The sequence below is a fragment of the Rhinolophus ferrumequinum genome, chromosome 9, assembly GCF_004115265.2.
Source record: "Rhinolophus ferrumequinum isolate MPI-CBG mRhiFer1 chromosome 9, mRhiFer1_v1.p, whole genome shotgun sequence".
Classification (NCBI taxonomy): domain Eukaryota; kingdom Metazoa; phylum Chordata; class Mammalia; order Chiroptera; family Rhinolophidae; genus Rhinolophus; species Rhinolophus ferrumequinum.
Window position 1 is genome coordinate 32,913,887 of NC_046292.1, and position 24,071 is coordinate 32,937,957.

The window sequence follows — 24,071 nt, forward strand, 5'->3', positions numbered from 1 at the left end:
ATCTCTACTGGCTCTTTATCTGTGGTGAAGTCAAGTTTTCCGGAGCCCCAAACTTACACAAAGAAAAATAATATAGTATTAGGTACAGGGCCTTGAAGGGGGCAGTGCGAATGACAGGTCCAGAAGAAACTTAAGCTTTCATTAGCTTCACTAAAAATCCGTCTCTGCCTACACGTCTAGGCTCGTTTTTTAACGCTACCTTAGGATCTTTCTCCGTGCAACTTCTTCTGCCTTGGAGGCCTTTCCCGCCCCTTTTTGTATAGCTAACTCTTTCAGTACTCAACTGCCAGTTCCCAGTACTCCGATTCCAGCTGGGTTAGACTTTTACGGAGTCTCTCCAAATGTTCCAAGCACCCAGGCCGAGCCACCATTCAGTGCGAAGGGTGGTTCTTTTCCAGCACCCTCAAAAGATCCCTGGGGGCGTCGCACCTGAGGAAAGGTAGGTGGAGCCTCGGGAGGACTCAGCCGTAAGTCCCTCCCCTTTTTGTCCCGCGAGTCGCGCACCACCTCTCGGGAACCCGCGGGTCTCGCCTTGCTGTTCCGGTCGGAATTATACAGCGGCGCACGCGGATATGGCTGCTCTGGTAGTGAGAAGTGTTCGGGACCTGTTGAAGCGTGCGGACTTCGCGAAGGTCCCGCGGAGACACCGACATAAGAAGAAATGGGTAAGGTCCAGCCGGGGGCCCAGGAGGGAACAGTGACAGCGGCCTCTGGCTGCCGCTCCTCGGGAAACTTTTTTGGCCCTTCCACTTCGCGCCCTACTCAGTTAGATTCGCTACTCCCACCCCTCTGGAACGCCTTTGGCCTTTATCCCCCTCACTTCAGGGGGCGTCACCTCTTTATCGTCATGGCTCTTTTATTTCGCCACAAGTCTTGGTCTCCCTCTTGTTTCGTCTACAGCCGCCTGACCCCGCCTCTCTAAGTTACGTCATCACCTCCGTCCTCATTCTCCCAGTTTTGTCATTGCCTGTTGTTCCCCAGCTCTTGATTACCTTCCTCTTGGCCCCCACTTCCCTCCCTCCCTCTCTCCCACCCTACCCCTCTTTCCTACCCCGCCCCTTCTCGTCCCCCCTCCACCCATGACCTCTTCTCCTTCTTTCCTTAAAGATTTTCCAGCCGGGCCACCCTCACCCCACGGAAAAGATCATAGCGACTTTCCCTTCCTACCTGGGTCTCAGCCGCCCTTCGGAAAAGGATTTAACCCCTTCCTTACACTCGAGCTGCCTCTAGCGGCGAGGAAAGGTTACAGCGACCACCCTGCCCATACCCCCGGCCCTTCCTCAAACCCGGGCAAAAGATGCCCTGACTACTCTCACGCTCTTGGGTCTCCCCATTTCTCCAGAGACCTTTTCTCTGGCCTCACCGGTAGCCCTGGAATTTCCTCCATAACCGGCACTCCCCGCTCCCTACCCCGACCGATTCCCTCCCCGCCCCCACTATCCCCCTCCTCAGCCCCACAACCTCCCCTGCGCTTGGAGAGATGTTCTTTTGAACCCTGTTCTCCACCCCTCGCAAGGCACTGCTACCAGGAGCCTGTCCCCTCGGGTTCGCGCCCTCCGAGCCCTTGTTTTGAGCGGTTCAGACTTCTGGGTTCACCCCTTCTCCATTCGCGGAGCCCTCATTGCAGCTGGATCAGTCCCGTGAGAACACCTCGTCCCTGTCCCCAAAGTCCTTACACTGACCACCACACTTACCTCTGTTACTGTGCTGAAAATAATTCAGCCTTAGTAACAAGCAGGGTGACCTCCCCTCCTCTCACTCATGGGCCCCCACAAACCAGCCCGGTGAGTTCTCCTCCCCTCACTCATGTGCATTTAGAAACTGGCCCCATGATTTCACCTGTCACTCATGATTCTCAGGGAACTGGCCTCATGATTTCACCTCCCATTGCTCACCAGCCCAAGGAAACTAGGCCTATAATTTCCCTACCCCTTTCTCACAGGGTGTTAGAGCTCTCACAGATCTCCTCTCTGTACCCTCCCTGGTCCTCAGGGAGAAGTTGTAATGATCCTCCTCTTTCCTCAGCATCTTCCCCACCCACTGGTCAGTTTTACCAAGGCCATCTTAAGCCTCCAGACTCTTGTGAACCTAAACCACAGCTTGATCCACGCCTTGGGAAAAATTGTGGCTCCCCACTTTCTTCTCAGGCATGTGTGGCTGACTATCCCAGCTCATCTCAGGAGGATTCCTATCACTATTCCCATCTCCCCCCAGAGACCCACATATCTGCCCCTGGGAGCCCTTATAGTGTCATTCTCCTACCCCCTGGGATTACTGGTTCTTCTTGCTCACCCCAGTCCCAGGCTCCCAGGAAGCCTTGCTTTGAGTCCATTTTCCCCTGGAAGACTGGTGGGCGCTCTTACCTCTTTACTGGTACCACGGTTTCTGGTCCCCCGTGTCCTCAGGAACCACCTCTTTCCCTGTCCTCACCCTGTCCTTTTTCTGCCTTCTCCTTCTCTTCATCCCTGGGTAACCAGTTTGTATCTCCACCCCAGTCACCCTTTTGTAGAAGCTATAATGAACCCCCTCTCCTTACTGCAGTTTGCCCCCAAGAGAAGTCCCCCAAATCCCCAGGGTTAAAACAGCTACGTGCTCCCCACAGATGTCGCTCCCTGGTCACCTCTGCCCAGAACACTCCTGAGCAATTCAGGCCCTCTAAGGCTAGCACCTCTCCCATACCTCCCTCCCACCCTTCTGGTCTCTCTGGTCCTTCTTGTATGGTGACATCCATCACAACTTGCTCAAATTCCTGCCCCAAAGAACTTCCTCAAGGGACTACCTTACCTACCCTAGTCCCTAGGACCCTCAAAACTGTTATCCCCACTTCGCTTCCCTTCTGCTTTCCTTGTGATTCTATCTTACCCAATATTTATGCTCAGAGCTGCCCCCATGGACCCCCGCTAAGAGCCCCTTGCTGTACCCATATATATTCTGTGGTTCCCCCCACCCCTGATCCCTGCCCACCTTCTGGTTCCACAGGTCCCCCTCAGTGTCATAACCAGCCCATGGTGCCCCCCCGTGGTACCTATGGCACTCCCAGGGGCCCATCCCAACCCCATCGCCAGCCTGTGGCACCTCCATGTCCTACACATATCTATTCTTTTATCCCTTTGAGAACACCTTTTGACCCCCAAAGTTTACCCATTGACCCCCGACCCCAGGGCCACCCTGATACGATGCCCTGTGGCTTCCATGTCTACTCTGTGGCTTCTCGAGGCTCACGCAAAGAGACGCTGAAGGTCCCCTACAGCTGTCCTATGCCTTCATCCACGAGTTCCACCTGTAGCACTAATCCCAGCTGTAGTTCAACTGTTACTAGTGAATGCCAGAATAGTGACAGCCAGAACACAAATACCCATCAAAGCAGAAGTCGGAACCGGAGCGAGAGTCCCCACCAAAGCATAAATCAGGATCAATGCGAGAGTCTTCAACTTGGCGTATGTCAGGAACAGAGTGAGCGTCCCCAGAGTAGCAAAAGTCAGGGCCCGAGCAAGAATGCCCTCCATAGCAAAAGTCGGAGCCGAAGCAAGAGTCCCCACCATGACAAGAATCTGGGCAAGACTGAGAGTCTCCACCACAGCAGAAACCAGAGCAAGAGTCCCTGCCATAGGAGAACTGATGGTCGGAGCAAGAGTCCCAGCCATAACAAGAAATGAGGGCCAGAGCAAGAGTTCCAACCAAGTCAGAAATCCAGGCCAGAGGAAAATTCACAGACGGGAACAGGATTGCCAGATATTAAGTTTCCCAGTTGTGGCAACCAGGACCAACTTACGGACTCCTCGGCTGAGGTCTTCGTTTTCCTTTTAATATACTTTTATGCTCTTTAAGCCTGACTGATGTCCCTCTATGCTACCCCCATAGAACTTCATCCTAGAAGTTCCCATTTTGGTTTTTACCTCTAGGTTTCTGTGAGTTCTCCTTTTCCCACCTTCCTGGGGTACTCTCCCCAAATGACCCTCAACCCTGTGATTGAATTATGGTGTCGGCCACTGCATGACCTTAGGTGAGTTACCCTCATCGCCATCAAATGTGAAAGGTTGATATTGTTTGTATCCCACTGAGCTGTCTAGTGGTGCTCACATAAGCTAGGAGACATGAAAGTGCTTTAGAAAATGGAAGGACTATTCAGAGAGAAAGGGTCTTTTGTTTTTAAGCCTGAGGCTTCCCCAAGACCTCCATAGTTTCTTCCAACCTCCTGTAGATTTCCCTCAGGAGTCCTCTCCTGAGTTCCCATTCTCTTAAGTTCCTCTTACTCCAAGGCCTCATGGAGTGCCCCCTTTCTTGGTGACCCCCACATGCTATCATGAGAGTTACAGCTTCTTTTCTCTCACAACCCTGAGATAGAAAGACCAGCTCCTCACTACTTTTCTCTCCTACACTTCTTCTGGCAGGTAGAGACAGGGTGCAAAGGCAGGAGTGGGCACTAACTGGATCCACGTTTGCTCTGGGGCTCTGAGGTATTGGTAGAGTCAGGCAGTAGGGGATAGAGGCAAGACTAGAAGACCAATAAGCCTGTTCTTTCTCTTTTAGGCTGCTACAGAGCCCAAATTTCCTGCCACTCGACTAGCTCTGCAGAATTTTGACATGACCTACAGTATGCAGTTTGGGGAACTTTGGCCATCAATCCGGGTCAGTCTCCTCTCAGAGCAAAAGTATGGTGCACTAGTCAATAATTTTGGTGCCTGGGATCATGTGAGTGCTGAGCTGGAGCAGCTGAATGCCAGGGACTTTGTGAATAAAGCCCACGCCCGTGGGGAACAGGAGCCTGAGAGCAGCCAAACTGCAGCTCCATCCCCAGCTTCCTGGGCCTGCAGTCCAAACCTTCGATGCTTCACTTTTACCAGAGGGGATGTCAGCCGTTTCCCTCCTGCCAGGTAGGACCTGGAGCCATTGATGGGGCTGTCCTGAGTGTCTGATGGAAATAGAAAGAGCTCCAGCTCTTGTCTTCTTTAATAAAAATTACAACGTTGGGGTGGCCGGTTAGCTCGGTCGGTTAGAACGTGGTGCTAATAACACCAGAGGGTTGCCAGTTCGATTCCCGCATAGGCCACTGTGAGCTGCGCCCTCCTTAAAAAAAAAAAAATTACAATATTGTGAATATTTACTGAATGCTTATGATACAAGCTGGGCATTTTTCCAAGTGCTGTACATATGTTGTCTCCTTTTGTCAACAGCCCACTGAGATAGGTACTGCTGTTCCTCTTTACGTTTGAGGAAACTGAGATACCGAGAAGTTAAGCTACTTACTTGCTTTAGGTCCCTTAGATAGTAAGTGGTACAGCTTGTATTTAGACCCAGGTGATCTGACACCAGAACCTGTACTTTGCACCTGCTGTTCTCTACTGCCTCCTGTAGAAAGCAACCACATCTTATGTGAGCATTTACTACAACCTCTCCAGTTAAAATGTGCATTATTTACAACTGCTTTCTCATTTTTCCCTTATAACCACCCATCAAAGAGTAGGACAAGTAACCTCATGGAACCAAAGAAGTGGGACTTGCCTAGGAACAGAGTTAGTACCAGCCCGGGAAAAAGAAAGGAGAACTTCTGGTCTTCTGATCCAATGCTCAGATGGATATGAAGTTGAATGAAAAAAGACCCCGTAATCAAATGTTAAATTGTGCTTTACAAATTCAGAAAAGAAGAGCTCAGTGTTAGTTGTAGGATGTGGAATTGATCTTTGAAGGATTGCTTCATTCAACAAATTTTTATTGTCTGCCAAATGCCAGGCATTCTTAATTGCCCGGGTTACAGATGCACAAGCCCTCAACGAGTTTACTGTCTAGTGAGGAAGACAGCTATTAAAAAACTGTTTGTGATTTTGATAAATACTACAAAGGAAAAGTACAAGATGTTATGAAGTCATATATAAGGAGATATAACCCACTCTTCTGAGGATGTGAAATTTAAGCTAAGACCTGAAAACTGAGTAGGAATTAAAGCTGGTGGCATGGGGGTGGGAATGGGGAGTAGGAAGCTAAATATGAGGTTATAGAAGCAAGCAAGAGCCAGAATATGAAGGTTTTATAGGCCAAATGGGATTTTGAACTTTGTCTCTAAGGGAAAGAGGGAGCCATGAAAGGTTTTAAGCTGGGCAATGACATGACCAGAATTGAATTTTTAAAATGTCGTTCTAGCTGCTGTGTTGGGTGGAAAACAGATTGGAGAGGGGCAAGGCTAGAAATGGGGATGTAAGTTAGGAGGCTTTTGGAACCGTCCTAGCTACTGGTGTGAGGGAAGGCTGTATGCTGAAGAGTAGTAAGTGATGAGGCTAGAAAAGTATATGGGGTGCCGCGTGTGGCAATCTTGAATGCTAGGAGCTTGCAGGTTGGGGAAAGGGGGTTTTTCTGGTGGCCTAGGGTTGCTTAAAAAATGGCTGGAGTTCCTAGGGCTGGATGCTTTCAGACTGAGTGCTCTTTAGTATATATTGCTGTAAATCACCAAGAGCTGTTCTAGAGAGCCACAAGAAAAGGTTTCTGAGCGGGGAAAGGCAATAATGCACCGTGGTTATAAGCATGGGTTTTGGAGTCAAGAAAACCTAGATTTGGATCCTGCCTTCATCACTTACTAGCTGTGTAGTATTGGATAACTGAGCCTTGCTTTCCTTATCTGGAAAATAATTGTAGTAATAGCTGACACTATAGTTCACTATGTGCCACTGGACTTATATTAATTCCTTTAAGCCTTACAATAATACTACGTGGTAGGAACTGATACTACAGATGAGGATACAGAGAAGTTGAATAATATACTGAAAGCCACACAGCTAATGAGCCACTGGGCTGGATTTGAGATCCAGGCAATCTGGCTGTGGAATTTGGGTTTTCCTGCCTTATAGGGTTGTGGTAAAGATGAAATGAAATGATGCATATTAAACACCTAGTAAAATACTTGCAATATAGCGCTCATACATACTGTTTCTTACGATTGATATTATTCTCATCAAAGTTATGATTCAGGAAGATCATTTTAACCTCTGTGGGGGTAGGGGGGATAGATTGGAGCAGGATTGGAGACCAATTCAGAGGTGTTGGCTTAGGCAGAACCATGGAGTTAGAACCACGTGGTTTCCTAAGTTACATGAGGTGCTTGGCTCCTACTCAGGGAGGACACCTTCAGACTAATTGGGGAGACAACCCCTATATGTTTGGGTTCTTTTTATCCTTGTTATCTTGATGGGCTCCCTGTAAATCAAGGGAATCTTAACCTGTCAGGAGTTCAAGGATGTATTTGGGGAGTCCAGGAACCTCCTGAAGTTGTCTGAAAAATTGTTGTGCCTTTTTTTTTTTTGGAGTTACTAGTTTTCAGCAGATTCTCAAAACTGCCTGTGAACCAAAAAAAAAGGTTAAGGAGTGATACTTAACAAAAAGAAGTAACTTGAGGAGAATGGGTTTTGTGGGCCAGTGGCGGTGTGATAGCAATTCTGTGCTTTTCCCAGATTTCTGTTTTGTTTTCATTCTCCTTTGTGAGGCATGAGGCTCAGTTTCACAGACAGTTCAAGCATGATTTGACTTTGAAACTATCCTATCATAACCTGAGTCCATTTGTGAATGCTCGAAGTGTCACAACCTCACAACTGGGGTTATAACTCTTATAGTTGAATCTCGGTGATACGTCTTATGTCTTGTCACATTTTTGTCTCAGAACCTTCCTGTCAGGGCATTAAGGACCCAGTTTCTGTCTCCTTGAGTCTGTCCCCAATGGCTGTCCACACTGAGCCACGTCTCAGGCAATTGCATGGCTGTACCACCAGTTGCCCTTATGAAAACTGGACTGGGCGTCCTTCTGTGACCATCAGGTTGTTGTCTGTCATCCTCTCTCTCTCCCCACACCATTGCTGCCTCTTTTCATGCCTTGTCGGCTCTCACTTGGACTCTTGTAACAGCCATCTCAGTGATGTCTTTGTTTCTATTTTGTTCCTTCTAGCACACCTAGCTTTCTCAAACTCTGTCTAGCTAATCACATCATTTACCTTAAAAAACTTTTGGTAACTGCCTGCAGGTTATAGTCCAAACTCCTTAGCATAGGGTTTAATACCTTTTACAACCTGGCCTCTATCTGTTTTCTAAACTCAGTCTCATGCACCTTGTATTTCTACCACCCCAGTGTTTCTATCACTGTTTCTGAAAGAAGCTATGAGTTTGCATGCTTCTGTTACGTTGTTTGTTCTTTTTTCTTCTGTTTAGAATGCTTCTCTTCTTTTTTTCTTAACTTGTTTTACTTTATATATTATATTTTTTTACCTTCATCAGGCCTAACTCAGACAGGCACAATGACACTCTTCTTTGAACCCACAAAGTACTTTGTATCTCAAAATGTAACCCAATAAAATTGGGTTCCTACTATATGCCAGGCACTGTTTCAGGTGTTGGATATACTACGATGAACAAAGCAGACAAGTCCCTGCCCTCATTCTAACAGGGAGAGCTAGGGGGGAAAACACACACACACACACACACGCACACACGCACACACATCAATACATATAAAGTAAATAATAAATGCTTTAAAGAAAAATCATGCAACATAGAGAAATAGAAAGAGATGGGAGTAGGGGGCTTCTGTTTTTAGATAGAGTCAGGGAATGCCAGTGCCTCTCTGATGAGGTAACTTGTGAGGAGAGACCTGAATGAAGTGAAGAGGCAAGTGAGGGGTATTTGGGGGAAGAGTGTTGCAAGCAGAAGGTACAGCATGAGACAGGAGCATGCTTAATTAAGGAATAGCACGATGGTTTTAGCAGGGCTGGATTAGAGTGAATTGATCGGTGTTTTAAAAGAATCAGTCTGGCTGCTGTGTAGATGAGTAAGTGAATGACTAAATTAATGAGTGTAGGTTTGAGAAATGAGTTTCTGCTGAGTAGAGCTCAGTAGCCCCGGAGGACATGGACGTGGTGGCCTTGACTTCCCAGTGGGTCTCCTGACTTGGAATTTGATGATACGTGCTCTTCTCTATTCTAGGCTTGGCAGCCTGGGTGTCATGGACTACTACCTGATGGATGCTGCTTCCTTGCTGCCTGTCCTGGCTCTTGGCCTGCAGCCTGGCGACACCGTGCTGGATCTATGTGCAGCTCCTGGGGGAAAGACACTAGCGTTGCTTCAAACTGGCTGTTGCCGTAAGTCAGAGGGCTGGTGTCTTGGGCAGGGAGGGCTCCCTACCTCACCCAGTCAGGTGCACACTGAATATGATGGGCTCTTTGGTTCCAAGGTCAGAGGAGAGATCGTGCTTGCTTGCTAAGCTGGTGTAGTTTTTCTGTTTGTGAGTATTTTCTCTATTTTTTTGTTAGTTGGCCAAGGAAGATTGCTGAGCAGAGCAAGGTCTCTGAAGGCAGATTAAAGTAGGGCCCTAATCAGTCTACCACATGACACTTTCTCCCCTCTGCATCTGTTTTCGTTGTGTCTAAGATTAAGTTCCATGTCCTTAGACTTCCAGCTAAAGCAGTAGGTCAGACTGCAGCGATCCTTTATAGCAGGGGTGTCCAAACTGCAGCCCACGGGCCAACTGCGGTCCGCAATCCATTGTTAATTGGCCCGCAGCAAATTCCAAAAATGTATTTAGTTTACTTAAATAAACCAGGTGAGGCAATACGTACTTCACCTCGAGTGAGTGGCCCGGCTGTTTGTGTATTTTACCGCATATGGCCCTTGGTGAAAAACGTTGAAAAAAATTTGGACACCCCTGTTTTATAGCTTTATGTTATTCTTCCCCAGCCTTTATGTGCTTCAGCCATATCTTGCTACTCTCTGTTGCTGGAATTCACCTCCCCTTTTGCTCATGGTATGTTTTCTCTCTCTAATACCTCTACCCCATCCCAACTGGCCTTTTGGCTTTCAAGCCTCAGCTCAAATGTGCCACCTCCTGGAAGTCTTCCCTCATAGCTTCTGCTGGTCGATTGAGAAGTGATGCCTCTGTCTCCTCTGCGCCCAATTATGGGCATCTCCTAGCACATTATTAGCCTTGCATCAGAGCTTTACTGGGTACACATCTTCTCACTCTTCAAGATTATGAATTCTTTGGGGACAGGCCTATGTCTTACTCATTTCAGTTATGTAGCCCAGCCTGGGCCTTGTACATTGTAAGTGTTCACTTCAGCCATTCACTGGCCTACATCCTGCCTTAAAATAGATATTTTCTCCTTAAGGACCTGATAAATATCCACAAGGGGGCTGTGATTTTCACACTCACCTTGGAGCTCAGTCAGGCTGCTCTTGCCATATGCCCTAGCCTTTTTGTTGGGGCTGGACCCTTCTTGCACAGTTCTCATCACCCCACTTGTTGTTTGAGTTAGCTTTCAGTCTCGTGGTGTGCCCCATCCGTGATTCTGGAGAGGTACCACATTTGATTTCAGCCTTCTGGAAGTCCAGAGGGAGAGGAGAAAAGATGTTGATCGGGCTTAATGAGTCCAATGCAAGACAGCCCAGCCTGTGTGGTGGGCTGTACTAATTTTACTGAGTGCTGTTTGAATCTGTCAGAAGAGGGATGAGAGAAGTAGGGTTACTTGTAAGAGGAGGAACTTGAACTAAGAGGAATGAAAAGGGCCAAGGAGAAGTACTTGAGAGTTGCTCTTCTAAGGTGTGCTGAATTACCAGCTCCTCACATTCATCCCAGAGACTCCTTGATCCCAGGGAGACAGGAATTTGAGTGCAAGAAGGGGCCTTAGATTTTACCTAGTCCAGCTCTCATATTTTATGGAGGGGGAATTTGAGCCCTGGAGAGATTAAATAACTTAATCTTTTACATACTCGTAAGTTGGAGGTAGAGCCAGAACTGGACCCAGCTTTTTTTTTTTTTCTTCTTTTTTTCCAGCTTTTCTGTTCTTAGTTCATATCCAACTGCAAATTCCTATTGAGCCAAGAATCCAATTTTTATTTCTTTTCATGCCCTCAAAAATTGGGACCATATTTCTTTGTGGGAACACTAAACTTGTTCATAGTAGAGACCACTCCCGTTAGATAAGGTATGTACTCTCTAGTTCTTCACCACACTTCCCACCTCCACTTCACTCCTTGACTCCGAGGCCAGGTATCAATTGCTATTTATCATCAAGCTTGTGGTACTATTTTTTCTTATTGTAGAACCAAGAGCAAAGTGAGATATTTCTTGAACTTGTGTCTGTCACAAAAGGGAAAATGAAAGATAGTGAATCAATTAGGATAGGTTTGGCCATATACAATAGAAAACTCAACTAACTGGCTTAAAGAAGAAGCGTTTATTTCTCTCTTACACAAGATAAACTGGGGTATAAGCAGTCCAGGGCTGGAGTGGAGGCTCCATGATCATCAGGGGCTTCTTTCTCTTTGCGAACTGTTTTATTGTCGGCTTCCATCCTCAGGATTCATGGTCAAAGGGGGCTGCTGGAACTCCAGTCATCACATTCAAATTCGGAGCAAGAAGAAAAGACAGGGCAAGAGGCACATCTCCTAACTGTGTCAGCTTTTTATTTCTTTTTTTTTTTTTAAGATTTTATTGGGGAAAGGGGAACAGGACTTTATTGGGGAACAGTGTGTACTTCCAGGACTTTTTTTTTTTTTTCCAAGTGAAGTTGTCCTTTCAGTCTTAGTTGTGGAGGGTGCAGCTCAGCTCCAGGTCCAGTTGCCGTTGCTAGTTGCAGGGGACGCAGCCCACCATCTCTTGTGGGAGTCGAGGAATCGAACTGGCAACCTTGTGGTTGAGAGCCCACTGGCCCATGTGGGAATTGAACCAGCAGCCTTCGGAGTCAGGAGCATGGAGCTCCAACCGCCTGAGCTACCGAGCTGGCCCCTGTGTCAGCTTCTTTTAAACATCTTTCCAGAAGTCCCAGACAGTAATTCTGTTTAAAACTCATTGACCAAAACTTAATCATACTTAGTTATAAAAGGAGATTCGGAAATGTAGTCTTTTTGGGCACATTGCTCCTGATTCCCCTAAATAAAGTTGGAGTTCTATTACTGAGGAATAAGAGGAGGATAAATTTTGGGTAAATAGTGTGTAGTGTCTACCAAAAGTGAAGAGAGACAGCTGTTTCAAGAACAGTGGGAGGGAACATATTTCTATATTTCTTTAGAAATAAGTATACTTACCTGGTCTGCTTTGTCTATTTGCATAACTTTTCTGGCCTTTACAGCCCCTGCTCCGTAGTGTCTATTATGGCGCCATGCAAATAGTAAATGTTTCTCCTCCATCTGCCCCTGCCCCTTGGGTCTGCATTAATTGGCTATGCCTGAGAATTGGTTTGACTCTCCATCAATACCATTGCTAGTGGGATGTTTCGTTGGGCCATGGCCTCTGAAGTTTCTTTATTCCCACAGACATAAAATGTCCGTACTACCCAAAACCATCTGTAGATTCAGTGCAATCCCTATCAAGATTCCAATGGCATTTTTTTTTTTTACAGAAATAGAAAAAAGCAATCCTAAAATTTGTATTTCCACAGGCAATCTCGCTGCCAATGATCTCTCCACTTCCCGAACAGGCAGACTACAGAAGATACTTTACAGCTATGTACCTCAAGATATCAGGGATAGGAGTCGAGTTCGAGTCACCTCATGGGATGGCAGGAAGTGGGGAGAACTGGAGGGGGACACCTATGACCGGGTGAGTGATTCCTTACCTGGGACATCTAGCCAACCAAATCTGGCCTCCTCATCCTGCTTCCAGGTCCTGAGGCAGTAGGTGCTAGCGCTACATGTTTGAGCATGTAGGGCTATTTCTGGACCTGGCCAGCTCTTCATGGGTGATTTGGAGAAAACAGTCATCTGTAGAATTGTCAGTTCCCCGTAGAAGACTATCTATGATTTCTTCAGCTTAGATGACTATCTTCATTAGAGACAGCAGTAGAAAGAATTTGAACCTGACTGAATGGAAAAAAGAAAGTTTACTAGGCTTATTTTACTTTTCAACTCACATGGTTGCTCAGAAACCCTCATTATATTAAGTATGAATAAGCTCATTTTATTTATTTTTGAATATTAATACCCTGTTTCCTCGAAAATAAGACCTAGCCAGACCATCAACTCTAATGCGTGTTTTGGAGCAAAAATTAATATAAGACCCGGTAGTATATTATATTATATTAGACTCGGTCTTATAGTAAAATAAGACCCGGTGTTATATTATATTGTATAAGACCCGGTCTTACATTAATTTTTGCTCCAAAAGACGCATTAGAGCTGATTGTCCGGCTAGGTCTTATTTTCGGGGAAACAAAGTACAACTATAAATGTGTGTGTGTTTTAAAAAATAGGAATGGTAGTATATTATACTCACTATTCTGAACTTTGTATTGTTTTCATTTAGTAATGTACCCTGATGTTCAGTCCTTTTTAGCTTTTATGGTTTTGAAGTATAGTTGCTACCGTAGATAACAGTTACATGCATTTAAGATTTTGACAGGTTACTAAATCACTCTCTGTGGAGATTAAATCTGTTTCATTTTTGCTAATTAATAAGAGTACTGTTTTCTTCATATCCTGCCACCATTGGTGTTTCAGACTTTGTGGGTTTTGCCAAACTGATAGCATCTGATTTGTATTCTGTTATTACAAATGATGTTGAAACTAATTTCATATTTTAAAATTATTTGTATTTTAATTGGCATACTCTAAAAATACTTATTGAAAACACATACTTCTAAAAATATAAAAAATATATAGCTATTGTTTCTGTGTTATCATCTGACTCATTTATCTAATCTGTCCAGCTCTCACCATCCTGCCTCAACCAGTCTAAAATATTGAAAGAAAGACCAAAGCTTATACAGTCTTAGATTGGTGTGAGAGACCTGCTTCCTACTTGTGTAGGAATCCCCTATTCAGCTTTTTTGATATGGAGGCAGCAGAACAGAGTGGAGAGCACATGACCTCTGCCATCAGCTTAACTTGTTTCTGTATCACAGGGTTGCCACAGACTGACTGACCTTGGGAAAACTGCTTGATCTTGCCGAACTTCATTTGTAAAACAGAGAACACTACTGTGTAGAATTATTATGAGGATTCAATGGAGTATCCAGGGAAAGCTCTTAGCCCTGTACCTGGTCATGAAGATGAGGCAGCCATCGTCATTATTCAGCATGTGCTTGCATGCCTCCATTGACAGGGATTCTCTGAGGATCTGTGGTTGAACACTTCTTGATGTTAGAAATAAGTTCCTCCTCTTACTGAATTAAAATCTGTAGATTGTATGGTATATGGTTGAGTACTGGAGTCAGACTGCTTGGATTGGACTCCTGGCTCCATCACTTACCAGCAAGTTACCAGAAGTTTGGGCAAGTTAACCTTTCAGTTAAACTTCAGCTTCATCTGTTAAATCATGATAATAGTAGTGCCTATCTCATAGGTGAAGATTAAATAAGAATGCATGTAGCACAGTTCCTGTCATATAGAAAGTACTTAATAATATTGCTATTATCACAATCCTTATTATTTTTATTATTATTTCCATTCATTGATCCTAGCTATGCCTTCTGGAACAATGAAGAGTGAGCTGCCTCCTATTTTACTTGCAAGTGCTTCAGACATTTAAAAATAGTTTTAATGTCCTAAAGATGTCTCCATTAATTTATTTGTTGAACAGGTAGTTGTGTGCAATACCCCTGTGTGTTAGGCATGTGTTAAGCACTTCAGATGCAAAGAAGAATACCATCTCAGGGCTCCATGCACTTTGTAACTCCATGTCTTCCCCCAACTCTACCTGGCCACGAGCGGAGTGAGGACAGGACCCCAGCGCTCTGCGTGTTCACGGCTAGACACTAATCTCCTCTACACTCAGTTTTCTTTTCATATGTATTGTAGTTATAGCTTTTCCCATCCCTTTATATTCAGCCTTGTTGAATCACTTCCTTTTAGGTGTGTCTCATATATTGCATAGAATTAGGTTTTGCTTTGTAAATGAATCTATAAATTTTATTCTTTTAAAACAATTGTTGCCACTGATAAATTTGATCTCAGCTGTCAAATTATTGTGTTTATTTACTGTGTTTCTTTCACTATGTGATCTCTTTTCTTTGTTCTTTTGATTTTCTTTTAATTTCTTTTGTTATTTAGGAAGGTTTATATTTTAGTTCTACATTAGATAATTCCAATATCAAAACTGGGGTTTTAATTCTACTCGTAGTTTCTGCTAATTCTTGGTTAAGAGGACTTGTTTCCTTTTAAGTTTTGTGGTTTTTGTTACCTGTCATAATTTTCTAATAACTTTTCTATTGGAGTATAACACAGAAGTGATCAAATCATAAGTGTATTACTTAAGATTTATCCTATGTGAAATACACTTATATTATTCTACCCTTTCAAGAAATACATTACCAGCATCCCAGAAACTCTTTTGCCCGTTTCTATCCTCCTAGAGGTAATAACTAGTCTGATTTCTAAAACTATGGATGTTTTGAACTTTATATAAATGTAATCATATATTATGTACTCTTGTCTGACTTTTTCCTCTCAACATTGGTTGTGAGAGTCATCCATGTTGTTGCCTGTAGCAGCGGTTTGTTCATTGTCGTTGCTGTATTATATCCCATGGCATGCATATATAACAATTTATTTGTCCATTCTATTCATAATAGGCAAGTGGGTTGTTTCCAGTTCTGGGCTATTACAAACTACTCTGCTGTGAACATTCTTGTAAATGTTGTTTTGGTGCACTTATGTACCCATTTCTGTTGAATTGTTTGGTCATAGAATATGTACATGTTCAACTTCAGCCAGTACTGTCAAACAGTTTTTCAAGTGATTGTGCCAGCTTAGATTTCTGCATACAGTGTATGAGAATTCCAGTTGTCCCATCAACATATGCTATGTTTTCCCCATTTTAGCCATTTTGGTGGGTGTGTAACTTGCATTGTGGTTTTAATTCTCATTTCACTGATGACTAATGAATTCGCACACCTTTCATGTGTTTATTGGCCATTCTTTTTTAAGTGAACATATGTCTTTTGCCTATTTTTCCTTTTGAGTTGTCTTTTTCTTATTGATGTGTAAGAGTTGTTTATGTATTCTGGATATGAGTCCTTTATTGAATATATATGTATTGTAAATACCTTCTACTCTGTGAGTTATCTTTTCACCCTCTTAATGGTACAACGAAGTTTTTTGTTTGTTTTTTTTAATTTTTTTTTTTTTTAACTGGGGAATATTGGGGAACAGTGTGTTTTTCCAGGACCCATCAGCTCCACAGCTCAGCTCCAGGTCAAGTTGTCGTTTTCAGTCTAGTTGTGGGGGCGCTGCTCACCTCTAAGTCAAATCGTTTTCAGTCTAGTTGTAGAGGGCGCAGCTCAGCTCCAGGTCAAGTCATTGTTCTCAATCTAGTTGTGGAGGGCACAGCTCACTGGCCCATGTGGGAATCAAACTGGCAACCTTGGTGTTGTGAGCACTGTGCTCCAACTGGCCTCCCCATCTTTCTTTTCAAGAAACTATATGTCTCAATTGTTATAGCTTTATAATAAGTCTTGATATCTGGTACAATAAATCTTCCAACTTTGTTTATCTTTGAATTTCTCTTAGCTATTCTTGCTCCTTTGCATTTTCATAAATTTTAGAATCATTTTGTCAATTTGCACAATGAAATGTTCAGGGATTTTGCTAGAGATTACATTTAATCTAAACAAATTTGAAAAATAATTTTTCTGGACATAGAATTCTATGTTGGCATTTTTTTCTTTGAACATTTTGAAGATCTTACGTTATTTCTTTTGTTATTCATTGTTTCTGTTAAGTCAGCTATAAATCCTATTAAAACTCCGTAAAAGGTGATATGTATATCCCCAGCTTGGGGTTCAGAGTGCTTGAATCTGTGGCTTCATTTTCTCATCAGTTTTAGAAAATTCTCGGCCATTATCTCTTCATATATTTTTTTCTGCCTTGTTTTTTCTCACTTATAATTTTGGAACTCTAATTACATATATGTTAGTCCTTTTTGCATGTCCCATATAATATTTTATGTTATTTTCTGTATTTCTCTCCTTTTTCTCCTCATGATTCAATCTGGATATTTTATTTTATTTTTTTGCTTTATTTTTTATTTTTATTATTATTATTTTTTTAAAGGAGGGGGCAGCTCACATTGGCCCATGCGGGGATCGAACCGGCAACCTTGGTGTTATCAGCATCATGCTCTAACCAACTAAGCTAACCGGCCACCCCTGGATATTTTATTTTGACCTGATTCCCTCATCTTTTCTTCAGCTGTGTCTAATATGCTGTTAAATACATTTATTGAGTTCTTTTTTTAATTAACAGACATATAATATTGTATTAGTTTTAGTTGTCCGACATATTGATTTGATATATGAGTATGTATGTATTGTGAAATGATTATCACAATAAGTTTAGTTAACAATTACATCACCATAATAGTTACTCGTTTTTTTCTTTTTTCTTTTTTTTAAATTTTATTGGGGAATATCGGGGAACAGTGTGTTTCTCCAGGGCCCATCAGCTCCAAGTCGTTGTCCTTCAATCTAGGTGTGCAGGGCACAGCTCAGCTCCAAGTCCACTTGTTGCTTTCAATCTTTAGTTGTGGGGGGCTGCAGCCCACTATCCCACGCGGGAATCGAACCAGCAACCCTGTAGTTCAGAGCTCGTGCTCCAACCAACTGAGCCATCTGGCCACCCCACACATTTTTTTTGTTTAATAAGAACTTTTAAGATCTCTCTCAGCAACTTTCAAATATGCACTATATGTTAACTATAGTCACCATGTTGTACATTGCATCCCTAGGACTTATTTTATAAGTGGAAGTTTGTACCTTTTGACTCCCTTCAGCCATTTCACCCATTCCTCACCACCCTCCTCTGACAATAACCAATCTGTTCTCTGTATCTGAGGTTTTTTTTTAAGACTCCACATATAAGCGAGACCATACAGTATTTATGTTTCTCTGTCTCACGTATTTCATTTAGCATAATGCCTCAAGCTCGATTCATTTTGTCTCAAATGGCAGGATTTCCTTCCTTTTTTATGGCTGAATTATATTCCTGTAGTGTGTGTGTGTGTGTGTGTGTGTGCATCCACATTTTCTTTATCCATTCATCTGCTCTTGGACACTTAGGTTGTTTCCATGTCTTGGCTATTGTAAGTAATGCTGCAGTCAACATGAGGGTGCAGATATCTTTTCAAGATTGTGTTTTCATTTCCTTCAAATAAATACCCAGAAGTGGAATTGCTGGATCATATGATAGCTCTATTTTTAATTTTTTAGGAACTTCCATATTGTATTCCACAGTGGCAGCACCAGTTTACATTCCCAGTGCATCTGTTGAGTTCTTAATTTCAGTTATGTATTTTTGTTTTAGAGTTTCCATCTGCTTCTTTAAAAAAAATTTAATATATATATATATATAGTCACAGGATGTAGAGTACAGCGTAAGGAATAGAGTCAGTGGAATTGTAACAGCTATATACGATGTCAGAGGGGTGGTAGATTAGGGGAGAGAGGTTATCACTTTGTGAGGGGTATAAATGTCTAACTATTACATTATTTTGTACACCTGAAACTAATAATAATAATAAAAAGAATAAAATAATCCAGTGCTATAGAAATGGGAAATTATAAAATTTTCTGTCTTTTCATCTAACATATTAATCATGATTATGTCAAACACTGTGATATTCTAATATCTGGATTTCATGGGTCAGCTTTTATTACCTATTTTTTCTCTTGGTTTTTGGTCATTTGGTTTTGTCTTCTGGTGTTAGTAATTTTTTTATTTGAATGCCAGACATTTTGTGTGAAAAATTATAGCGATAATCTGAGGCTCTAGATATCTTCCTCTAGAAAGGATTTGATTTTCTTCAGGCTGACAGTTAACATCAGAGCAGACCCTCTTAATTCAGTCAGAAGTTACGCTGATTCAAAGCTAGAGTTTGTGAGATCTGTTCTATTTCCAGTTTACATCTATACCCAGGGTATTAGATTTCAGGTGTGCAACTCAAGGCATGAGGCATTTGTTTAGTAGGACCCTCTGCTTCTTGGTGTCAACTGTGAACTCCAGTTTTTATCCCCTTAGCCCCATAAGACTGCTGAAAGTTCCTTTCAACTTCTGAGCCTTTCTGTCACAGTAGAGCTGAATGCTTCTGGCTCACCTGTACTTTTTCTCTCTAGGATCTTAGTCTTTCAAGTTCATGCTTCCCTAGTAGATCTCTAATGATGATTTCAGATAGATATTTTAAATATTTTATCAAGCGTTTCTAGTAGCTCCAGCTGGAGGGTTGTTTTGTAATAGCTATTCTGCCTTTACTAGAAGTAAAACAAAATCTGATTTTGTTTATTGTCAGCTTATGATCATTGCCTCTTTAATCATCAGAGCCCTGGTTTGAGGGTTGATTTGCATTCCTCCAGAAAGGAACGTGCATTTGCTTTTCCCAGGTGTTTGGGGGATCTGTCAACCTGGGACTATTAATTAGGCTATGTGGGGTTTTCTGGATCATGCAGGCTTTATGAATTTGAAGCTCCTACCTGAGCGGTTACAAATTCTCCGGGAGACCTCTTTCTTTTTTTTCATTTCGCCAAGAGTTAAAGCCAAAACACACAACAAGTTCTCATCATCTTCTATTGTGGGCTGATTTTTTCTTTTTCTTTTTCTTTTTTCTAATTCACTCTGTGATTGAGGGTGTAGCCCTTGAACGATTTTGGCTTTGCTATGGATTTCCATTCCAATTCCCTACCTCAAGTGGGCTCAGTGCCCTGTTTTTTGTCCTTTTTTTGGGGGTTACTAGGGATTGGTAAAAGATAGAAATCATCAGCTTCAGTTATATATAGTATGCCTCCCGAGATTTGTCCTCCTGCTTTTTCTTTGGCTTTTGAGGATTTCTCTAATTTTCTATGAGCTACGCATTTAAAAGTATTTTTAAGATATATTTTATCCAGCTTTCAGGTATTTTGTATTACAAGGATTTTCAGGACATGTTGTTTACTGCATTCCTGGAAACAGAAGTATTAATTTCTTCTATGATGTGGTTTCTGAACATCCAGTGGCCTTTCTCTGGGCATCCCTATTTGTTTAGTCTCTTTTTCCTGTGAAGGCCAGCCCCATCACAGTTCTTGAGACATGAAATAATAACATATCATTATTTCTCTTACTCTGTATGTGCTGTTCAATTAATTCATGCTGCCTAGGAACACATCAGAATATTGAATGTTGGGCCATTATTAATTTACTCATAGTTTTCTGCTTAACTTAAAATTCACAGATCTTTTCCATAGATGATTTTACTTTTTTTAAAAAAAAACAAACCTTTTTTTTTCTTCTAATTTATTTTTTAAGTGTGTTTTTCCAGGATCCATCAACTCTAGGTCAAGTAGTTGTTTCAATCTAGTTGTGGAGGGCACAGCTTACAGTGGCCCATGTGGGAATCGAACTGGCAACCTTATTGTTAAGAGCATCGTGCTCTAACCAACTGAGCTAACTAGCCGCCCCCGATTTTACTTTTTTGAAACATAAATATAGGACAGCTTTTTGAAAAAGAAGTTTGTTTTTGTCGCTAGTGCCTAGCACAGAGTAGGCTCTTAGTAAATGAATAAATTTTACATTTCTCACTTTAAAACTTTTCCATATTGTATATGACATTGTTTTAGCATAAGATATTTTGAATCCTGATACTGTTATTCAGTATGTTAGCTACCTTCTGGGCATTGTGTCATCTGTAAATTGGATATTTTCATTCAAACAGCGAAGGACCGAGCCAAGGACAGAGTTCTGAAGCACTAAAGACTTCTTCCTAGATTGATATCCATTAATTGTCGTTATTTGTGTGTTGGTTTTCGTTTTTTAGGTATACAGCCATGAGTATACCTAAATATACTATTTTCCCACTCCTTATTTCACAATTGTCTACCAGGTTAAAATGAGAAGCTTTGTCAGGTACTCTGCAATGGAAGGATGGGCAGAGGGAGCACTCCACAAAACCCTCAGGCCAGGGGCCTAAAATAGCCCTGGCCTAAGAAAGAGGAGTCTATAAGGAGCTTTAATACTTTACCCTTTAACACTTCTGGGCAGGTGCTGGTGGATGTGCCCTGTACCACAGACCGCCACTCCCTTCATGAGGAGGAGAACAACATTTTTCAGCGATCGAGGAAGAAGGAGCGGCAGATATTGCCTATGCTACAGGTGCAGCTTCTCGCGTGAGTGATAGATTTACAAAAACTCAGGACTTTGTGCCAGAGTGCTCTGGGGGTCTGGTCACCCAGGGGCTTGGGGGGCTTGAAGCTCTTACCAAGACCATCACCCATAGAAGGGCCTTCTGGCCGAGGATCTGCCTGGAGGAAACAGGCATCCTGGAATAGTCCTCTGGAACATAAAAATCCTATGGGCTGCACAGATTCACTTATGTTCTGTTACCTCCATGCTAAGCTCAGTACCAGTGAGTATCACAAGTCTGAGAAATAGTTGCTGAGATCAAAGCTCTGCAGGGCTGGGGTAAGGACTCAGTCCATAGCCAGCATTAGGCTTTGGTTCATAACTAGAGCCAGAGCTCAGGGGATCGTTTCAAGAAGGCTTCTAGAGGAGAGCCCATGGAGTAAGGTTGGGTTGCTCTCTGTTTTGAGAATGACTTTTCAGGTGGTGTCATCATGGAAGGGACTTCAGAGGTTTAACATAGCCACTCATCCTAAGTAGACTCCCCTATGCTTGCTTCCAGCTCCTTCTGTTGCCGTCCTGCTTCCGGGAAGCTCACTAGTCACTGCTTCTCTCTCTTTCTGGTTTCAGGGCTGGACTCCTTGCCACCAAACCAGGAGGCTACGTTGTCTATTCCACCTGCTCACTCTCACACTTACAGAACGAGTATGTGGTGCAAGGTGCCATCGAGCTTCTGGCCAATCAATATAGCATCGAAGTTCGGGTAGAAGACCTGAGTCACTTCCGAAAGCTTTTCATGGACACATTCTCTTTCTTTCCATCCTGCCAGGTTGGAGAGCTGGTAATCCCAAACCTCATGGCCAATTTTGGGCCTATGTACTTTTGCAAAATGTGTAGACTGACATAGCATCACCCTGTTCCTAAAGCCCTGGTGAAGGAAGACAAAGGGTGTACTCCATGCAAGCACTGGAAACTGAGACCAGTGGCAAAGATGCACTCTGGATCCTATGTCCATCCTGTTCAAGTCTTTCTATAGACAGTTTTCAGCAATAGGAAGTAGGAGGTTTTCTGTCCTGCTGTCCAATTGTGGAGCATCAGCAGGTTTCTAACTCACCTATTACACTCCACCCCCCACTTCCCATCTCTATATACTAAAGGTTCCTACCCTGTTAGGGGCTTAGGAGGAGGAGCTGTGAGCAGGCCCACACTTTAAGCTGTAAACTTGGGAAGAAGCATTTAACCAATAAAATTGTTGAAGCGCCATAAAGCTGGGGCTGTCGTTGTGGGCCTCATATCAGTCCAGGTACTGTTAGTTCCCTTTGTACCAGCTGCTGCTACTGAGCACTAGCTCCCAGGTGCCTGAAGCCCAGGACCACAGCCTGGTGACAGGCCTCTGGTTACAGAGCCCCTCTTACACTTGAGAGTTCTGTGTGATCAATCTTCAGCAGTCAGTGGGCCCAAACAAATCTACCTATTTTCTCTATATGACCCATGATCTAATTTAAGGAACAAGTAACTAAAAATGTGAAGCCAGTGCATAATGATCTGCTTATTTACAGGGAGAAAGCTCACCTGAGCCGAATAATTCCAGCCATTCTTCCTGCTATTAACAGCACTGCTGTCCCGTTGTAGCTGGGGAAGCTGCTCTTCCATAGGACTGTGATAATTTTTTGTGTGTTTCTTCTATTGTTCATTTCTCTAGCAAGAATTCCTGGAGCTCATGTATGACAGGTAGCCAGGGAGCTACTGGAGATGTAGCAGCTGGGATTGTGAGGGATAAGGAGGCCTCATCCTTCGGAATGGCAGCTCTCCTCCTTTGCTTTCTGAGCCCCTAGGAATCTCCGAATGTCTTGTTTTGGTATATTCTGTTTTGTTTTGCCTTGTTCCTGGTCTGTGACTGAGCTCTGGTGCCATTTCTTTGGCATACCTCAAATCACTCAGAGCTCTTCTCCCAGCATCATAGGGCCTCACCTCACACGGTGTTTGTTTGGAAGCAAGTTTATATCATTTACTGATTGCATGCTAGTTAAATTGTTTTGTAACTTTAGCACAAATAATTCAGTCTTTCAATGGCAGGGATATTAAAAATTGCTTATGGTCACTTGCAGATACTGCTTTTTTTATTAAAAAAATTTTTTTTCTTAAAAATTGGCCCTTGTGCAAAAAAGGGTGCATATTTTAGAATACTTGTGTTCTTGGTTCTTCCCATTTTCCTTACCCCTTCTCTTCTTTCTGTCACTCCCTTTGTTTTTTATGCCTTTCCTGCTAATCCTTGTTTGGGTATTAGGGGTGTCAGCTGAGGAGGATTTTAGATGAAGTTCAGCCTTCTGCTTTTTTGCGATTTGCATTATATCTGAGGGCCCTGGAAGACCTTCCAGACTTAAAATCCTAGTAGCTAGGAAGATGGAGCTTCAGGGAATAGGAACCTAATTAGCCTCCAGGTGTGATATGTGGTCCCTGCCTGCTGTTTACTATGCACTCAGTATTTTCTAAGGCAATGAGGTCTCAGGTGCTTGGGCTTCTGCCCCTGTATCCAGGCTGGTGTTAATCAAATACTAAGCAGTGATAATTCAAGGGGAGAGGGTCTCCTTCCCCTGGGGTCCTTGTTCCTGGTCTGTGGCTAATGGGGGAAAACAGACCTAGGTAAGAAAAGCAGAGAAGTACTTTGGAAAACAGTTTATCTCCTATAATTGAGTATTTAACCTACTCTGCAACTCAGTTTTATCAATACTTGGGATAAATCCAAGAGAAACTCCTACATGTACATCAGGAAACATGTACAAGAATGTTCACAGCAGCCCGGGTCACAAAAGCAAACCTAAATTCTCATGACCAAGAGAGTGGACAAATAAACTGGAATATTCACACGGTGGAATATTACACAGCTGTCAAATGAACTACGGTGACACATAACAATATGGATGAATCTTAGCAATAAAATAAAATATTAAGTGAAAAAGTTTAGTCCCAAAAGATTAAATGTAACATGATGCTCTTCTAAAAACAAAATGTGGGGTGGCTGG

The 24,071-nt window shown here is 43.0% G+C and overlaps 1 protein-coding gene across 3 annotated transcripts; it reads left to right on the forward strand.

The window, feature by feature from the left end:
* The first annotated feature begins 481 nt into the window (after nt 1-481).
* NSUN4 (NOP2/Sun RNA methyltransferase 4) lies at nt 482-23,155 on the forward strand. 3 transcript variants are annotated; one of them, XM_033115540.1, is made up of 7 exons: nt 544-665; nt 3,903-4,003; nt 4,531-4,874; nt 8,959-9,113; nt 12,411-12,571; nt 20,971-21,095; nt 21,679-23,155. In XM_033115540.1, exons 3-7 carry the CDS (start codon nt 4,585-4,587, stop codon nt 21,953-21,955), a joined length of 1,008 nt encoding a protein of 335 aa, XP_032971431.1. In that variant the 5' UTR covers nt 544-665; nt 3,903-4,003; nt 4,531-4,584; the 3' UTR covers nt 21,956-23,155. The 3 variants fall into 3 exon arrangements, with proteins under 3 accessions (XP_032971432.1, XP_032971429.1, XP_032971431.1); XM_033115541.1 differs by lacking the exon at nt 3,903-4,003 and having other exon boundaries at nt 482-665; nt 20,971-21,081; nt 21,679-21,810; XM_033115538.1 differs by lacking the exon at nt 3,903-4,003 and having other exon boundaries at nt 485-665.
* The last annotated feature ends 916 nt before the right edge of the window (nt 23,156-24,071 follow it).

Bases quoted from the DNA above. Each gene is read 5' to 3' on its own strand.
- NSUN4 (XM_033115538.1), top strand. From the start codon at position 573: ATGGCTGCTCTGGTAGTGAGAAGTGTTCGGGACCTGTTGAAGCGTGCG. The intron at 666-4,530 runs GTAAGGTCCAGC...TTTCTCTTTTAG, and splicing joins ACCGACATAAGAAGAAATGG to GCTGCTACAGAGCCCAAATT. The intron at 9,114-12,410 runs GTAAGTCAGAGG...GTATTTCCACAG, and splicing joins GCTTCAAACTGGCTGTTGCC to GCAATCTCGCTGCCAATGAT.